This window comes from Balaenoptera acutorostrata, chromosome 11, assembly GCF_949987535.1.
Source record: "Balaenoptera acutorostrata chromosome 11, mBalAcu1.1, whole genome shotgun sequence".
NCBI classification, from domain to species: domain Eukaryota; kingdom Metazoa; phylum Chordata; class Mammalia; order Artiodactyla; family Balaenopteridae; genus Balaenoptera; species Balaenoptera acutorostrata.
The window spans coordinates 60606805-60612820 of NC_080074.1; the positions used below are offsets into that span (position 1 = coordinate 60606805).

General features: G+C 50.5%; 1 protein-coding gene across 6 annotated transcripts; it reads right to left on the minus strand.

Moving 5' to 3' along the window:
- Positions 1-133: 133 nt before the first annotated feature.
- NABP2 (nucleic acid binding protein 2) lies at positions 134-5944 on the minus strand. Of its 6 annotated transcripts, none has more exons than XM_007179573.3 (7): positions 5756-5944; positions 3937-4038; positions 3392-3530; positions 3220-3291; positions 2962-3043; positions 2804-2867; positions 134-667 (listed from the first exon to the last, which is right to left on the minus strand). In XM_007179573.3, the coding sequence occupies exons 2-7, from the start codon at positions 4013-4015 to the stop codon at positions 468-470; spliced, it is 636 nt and encodes a 211-aa protein (XP_007179635.2). In that variant the 5' UTR covers positions 4016-4038; positions 5756-5944; the 3' UTR covers positions 134-467. The 6 variants fall into 6 exon arrangements, with proteins under 6 accessions (XP_007179635.2, XP_007179636.2, XP_007179634.2 ...); XM_007179574.3 differs by lacking the exon at positions 5756-5944 and adding an exon at positions 5409-5654; XM_007179572.3 differs by lacking the exon at positions 5756-5944 and adding an exon at positions 4432-4582.
- Between the last annotated feature and the right edge of the window lie 72 nt (positions 5945-6016).

A 6016-nucleotide genomic window follows, 5' to 3' on the forward strand; every position in this document is an offset into this window, starting at 1 on the left:
CTACCTTAAAGGGGCAGGTCTCCTTTGCCCAGGCCTTGCTTGTAACCTATCTCCCCTCCACCTCCTAGGGACACCCCACTCTCCCAAATGCCCAGCTGCCGACCTCTTCATTTTCCCACAGAGAGCAAAGGAGTCCAGTACAGAGTGGTAACATTTATTAGGAAGGAGGGATTCAATTAAACTTCCACATCTCACACACAAGAAACAGACTGTAACCGTCATTTCTAAAGAGGAGGGAGGGGAGGCAGAGGGCCCGGACTCCCAGGGGACAGGCCTCTTCAGCTGACAAGGAGGGGAGGATGGGCTGAGGGCGGATAAGGCCACTGCTCACCACCCCTCCAGTGAAGTTTAGTGGCTAAAATACTCCTACACACCCCCTGCCCCCCAAAGCCAGCAGCCCGGTAGAAAGCTGTGTTCTCTAGCAGACACCTGGGTTGTGACTGGTGGCGGGGAGGAAGAATGTCTTGCTATCTCTTGCTGCTCCTCCGGGTTTCTTTGCCATTACTGACAGGGTTGCTGGAGGGGCCAGGAGGGCCGGCAGGCGTGTGGTTGGGCTGGCTTCGGGTAATTCGGGGGGTGGGGGGGTGGGAGGGAGTGTGAGGGGGGTGTGGGCCACCACCAGGACCTGGTGGGGTGCTCAGTCCATTCCCATTCTGGCTCTCAGAGGCTAGTTGTGGGAGAAGGGGAAGAAAAACCGGAATTAGAGAACTAAGGTAGGCAGGCATCCATCCTCAAGGCCTCCCTCCAGCCCCAGCAGGCAGCACAGTCTCTGCCAAGCACAACTGCACATTGATGCCGTGGGACCAAGTGCAAAGAATGTGAGTTGTAGGAATGGGGCCCCAGAGAAGATGCAATCATCATTTTGGCAGTTGCTACATGAACTGTCGTATGATATTTTTTCTTTCTTTTTTTTTTTTTTTAATTTTTTTTTTTTTTTGGCTGCGCCACGCAGTTTGTGGGATCTTAGTTCCCCAAACCAGAGATTGAACCTGGGCCCTTGGCCGTGAAAGCGCGGAGTCCTGACCACTGGACTGTGGGGAATTCCCGATATTTTTTTTTCTCTTTTATCCATCTCTGTATCATTAGGAGTCAGATCTAGAATTAGCTGTTTAGTTCTAGGCTCAAGGACCACCGACAAAAGATCCCTTGACCAAAAGTGACTGTAAAACTGGAGAAGCATCGGGAAAGGAAAAGCCTGAAGTTTCTACCTTAAAATGTAAGAAGAATCTTAAAAAGAAAGAAAGAAAGAAAGAAAAAAGTGTGGTGTGTATCACAATGATACATGTTCATTTGGGAAAATAGAAATAAGAATAAGCAAAAACACTATTATACATACTCTCACAGAGTAAGCAAAAAAACTATTATACATACTCTCACGCCCCCAAGATAAAAGACAACATTTTTGTGTATATTTTCAGTGTTTGATGGTTTCCTTGAACTACTTTAGCTGTGCAAATCATTATCACCACACTTACCACAGTGTGTTACAACTGTTGTCTGTGGGACTATTTCCTTCATGGACTGCAAGCTCCTCAAGGCAAGTGCTATGTTTTTTCCTTGGCATTCCTCATCTATAAATGCTTGTTAAATGAAGGCAGAGGCCTGCCTCTCACATACACAGGGCGTCATGAACCCTAACCATATCCCTGCTGAATCCTTCTGCTCCATCAGACTAAGATATCTGCAGCCAAAATGGAAGAATAAAGCCCTTTCCTTAATTCACAGAAAAAATGAGGAGTATGTAGAAAGTCATCATTTTTATGCCACACGTTTTTAAAAAAACCTTCTGTACCTGTTAGCAGATGACAAAGCGAATAAACATCTGGCAAATGAATATTGGGGACAAACAGGCTTAAGTGTACCTTATTTAAAATATTTTTATAAATTATGGAGTTATGGAGACCTGAGAATATGTAATAGTCATATTTTCAGTTGAAAACATGGATGCTACTTTTTGTGGTGGAATTAAATGTTGTTATTTCACGGTGTTTCTAAAAAACACCATGACCCTGAGTGGTTCTGACACAGACAATTTTGGAAACCATGGTAACTGGGGATGCAGACACAGACTGAGGAAGGGTAGAGGAAGGCTGAAGCCTAGTGTCACAGGGAGAAACATAAGGCATGGATCAGAGGCAAGAGAGAGACAAACACCCAGGAGTGGTAGGGTCAGCTGCGAGATGACCCAGAAGGAGAAAAGAGCAGTAAAAACCAGGTTCCTAAGGAGAAGCCAGGAGACGAAGGAAATGATGTTGGTGAGTGATTCTTATCAAAAGCTGATGATCTGCAGTAAGCCAAATTCCTCAAGAGACCAAAAGCAGGGGCTTCTGAGTTGGAAGAACCATAATCCTGAGGGCCAAGGCCTAGAAGCAGGGCCTTTAGTTTTCAAGAAAGTGGCAACCCTAAAGGGGAACTATTTAGTGCTTAAAGACTCCATGCTGAGTCCTGTAAGTAACAGTATATCAGAACTGATAATGAATCAAAATAGGCAAGGGGAAAAAAAGCAAGGTTCTGCCGGAGAAGAAGCAGAGAGGAACAAGCTAGAATGAAAGAGGGCAGTCTTTGTGGAGAAACTGCTCTCATTTTTGCCTTTGAGTGGTAGTGGCAAAAGGAAGCTCTATCAGTGATAGAAACATGGCCCCAAATCTTTTCACCCCAGGGACTTGCAAAAGAACTGGGAGAATTGGGTGCAAGAGGATATATTGAGAGAAGAGAGATTTGGAAAAGGGATGAGGGCAATGCATCTTTCCAGGTTGGGGAGATTAGAACTAGGAGGACCAGTGGATGGAAGGAACAGGTTTACCTGGAGAAGTGGCAGGGGGTCCGGTGGTAGGCTGAGGAGCCGTAGGGCTGCTGTCGTTCTGCACCTGAAGGCACAAATGACACATTCAGACCTTACTCCCTATCATGCTTCTTGGCCTGACCTGCCCTCCTTCCACACATCACAGCCATGGGGCTCACCGTCTTGTTGGGTGCCTGCTGGGCACTGTATTCTGGATTCGGCTCACTGAAGTTAGGAACCTCAGAATAAACCATACAGAATCTGCAAGGGGAGAAAGTGGCAAAGCCTCAGGCCCAACCTCTAGGCTACTCTGGAAACCTCAGAAAGGTCCAGGTACAGGACAGGGAATGCACACCCTTATGCTGTCTCCTTGCAAACCTCAAACTTCTCTCCTTGGCCTGGTGCTTCTACATCCCCAGCTCCAAGACAGCACTTACTCTCCAATCTTCTGAAGATCACCCCCACGGCCAGTGTACAATGTCAGACAACCTTTGAACACTGAAGCGTACCTGTGGGGTCACAAAAAGCAGGATTCAGAGTTACAGGGACTGTTAATCGCCCCCGCCCCGCTACTGCCCTTGAATAGCCAAAAGTCACCTGATGGCTTACCCTTTGGTGAGCCGGATAATATCCCCAGGCTGGATCAGGTTGCCCACATCGTCCCAGACGGAGATATTGATGCTGCCAGTTTTGTCTGCCACTTTGCAGGTCCGAACCTCGTGCCCGTCCTTTGTCTTGGTCACTCGGCCTGGAGGGAACAGAACAATGGGGTTGGGGGGTGGATGGTCAAATAAATGGGGGTGGTGGTGATCAGAGGGATGAGGTCTAGATATTGGTGGAGTGAGGAAAAAGGTGTACAAACAGGGCAAAGTCAAATCCCTGGGGCAGGTGAGGGAGGGGCCAGCACCATGGAGAGTGCCCTGAGTGGGAAGAGGCCCAAGAGGCACTGGAGGCTTGGATCTGGCAAGAGTTCCATCCATCTACCCTACACTGCAACTCTCCGGGTGGGGGCTAGGAGAGAGACAGGGCGTGAGCAGTCTTGTGGTGCGCCCTGCCATGCCGGGTGCAAGTTAAGAACGGAGGTGATGTTCCCCCCCTCCTGGGCCCCAACCCCGAGAATGCGCGCAGGGGGCCCACCGCGCCAGCAGAGCCACCTGTTTCCAGCACAATGAAGATGAGGTTCAGGTTCTTGAGCCCGGGCTTGATATCCTTCACGAAGGTCTCCGTCGTCATGCTGCCCGAGCCTCAGCACCCCACTAGAAGGGGGAAAAGGGGACGAAGGTTCAACGCTTGGAGCCTTCGCCCCCATGTCCACTTCGCAAGGCCTACCTGTCACACTAGGCGGGGATCAGGCAGCTTCAAACCCTCTAACTCTTCTAAAAGGGTAGAAACGAACTTCCCCAGGGGCTTCCAACTTCAAGATCAGAATTCGGGGGGTCTCTGGATAGACTGCTTCCGGGCTGGAAGCCCCCCTCCCGGGATGCTCTTTCAGTATCAAGCCCCGACGTAGGGAAGCCTACGGAGACGGGGGCAGGGAACCTGGTGCGAAGTCAAGGAATGGAATCTCACTCGCCAAACCCTCCCGAACCCTCATCTGGACAACCGGGTACTCGGTGCATCCTCTCCCCGACCCGCAGCCCACTACCCACCCAGCCAGCCCGCCGTACAGTGCACGCCACTGAGCCGCCCGCAGGGGGAGCCAAAGGCCCCGCCGCCGCCGGATGCGGACCAATGGAACGCTAGAGTGTGAACACTCCCGGAAGTTTCCCCCGGCGGGCCTCCTCCAGCCAATCAGCACCGCCCCGGCTCCCCCTCCCCCCTCCCCGCGTCCCGCCTCCAGTCCCCACCCGGCCAATCGCGATCCGAGATTCAAGCGCCTCGAAGCGGGTGGGATTTTAGGTATTAAAGGAGCCCGGGAGAGGGTTGGCTGCGCAAGAAAACACGTGGACCACCAGGGGGCGTCTCAGGTACCAATTTTCCTCCACTTGACTAGGAGAATGCACTAAGAGAAAGCTCTAAGATTTGTTTCTCCCAGAAGTGACCCAGTGGAAAAAGGACCAAAGGTTTTTGGAATCCGGCGGACAAAAGTATGAAACCCAGCTCATCACTTCTTTTCTCGACAGTTCTTCAATATGTGATTCCATTTTGCAGACGAGAAAACGAAGTTATATAAGAAGCTGTGTCTAGCACACAGCAGGCAGTTTCCTCCTCTTCTCCAACTGCTTTAACTCTCATCTTTATTCCTGATTTGGGGTCCTCGACTTTAATGCACTATCCAGCTTGGTCAAGATCTCTGGAAAAAGCAGCATTCAGAGCAGAGACAGACAACAGGCAGACTCACCCCCTCCCCCTTTGGAAGTAATGGAATCTGGGGCACCGAAAGCAACATTTGCATTAGACTCTCTCACAGTTTGAAACCTTTAGTTCCCTTTGAGACTTGTTACATAGTCAACAAAAGGCAGCTAGCTCTGTAATGTTGCCTATAAACCAAATATATATAAACAATATACGTACATGTGCATTACCATTTGCTTAGCGAATATCCATATCAAATACTGCTTACTATCAGATTAGCCTAAGAGGCCATGTAATTGTAATGCCTTGGTTTGCTTAATCAATCCCTTACCTTCTCCTAGAGGCCTTTAGGCTCCACCTTGACTTTCCTCGGAGCTCAAGTTCTCTCCCGCCCACACCCCCAGCCATGGTGCTGTACCCTAAGGAAATCAAACCACAACCCGGGAAGAGGGACATTTTATCTCCCTCCTCTCCTCTTAGGTGTTTCAGGGAACTGTACAAGTGTTTGCAAGGCCGACGTAAAGATGTCAGGAGTGCGACTGGGAGAGAGGCGGGCAACCCTAGATCAAAGTTGTCCGGTCAGACACTCCCCCGTTCCCCACCCCGTGGTCGCCTGTTGACTACATATCCACTCCCATGACCATGAGTCATAAGATCGGGAGGCTCCGGGATGCTGACCACGGCTCTGGAAACGGGAGAGGGACCGGGGAGACGGCAGGTCACTGCAGGCCAGCCTCCTAGAGACGATCTCGCAGCAAGCCGCATCAGCTTTAGGGCACGAACACGTGCACCCCTCCAAAGCGAAGTCTCGCGTTCCGGGAGAGTCGACCTCCTGCTCTGCAGCTGACGTTCACGCTGGGAAGAACATAGAGCTCTCCCTCCCAAATGGCTATCTAGTTCTCGCTGGGACCATAAAGACTTCCGGTCTAGAGCGGAGGC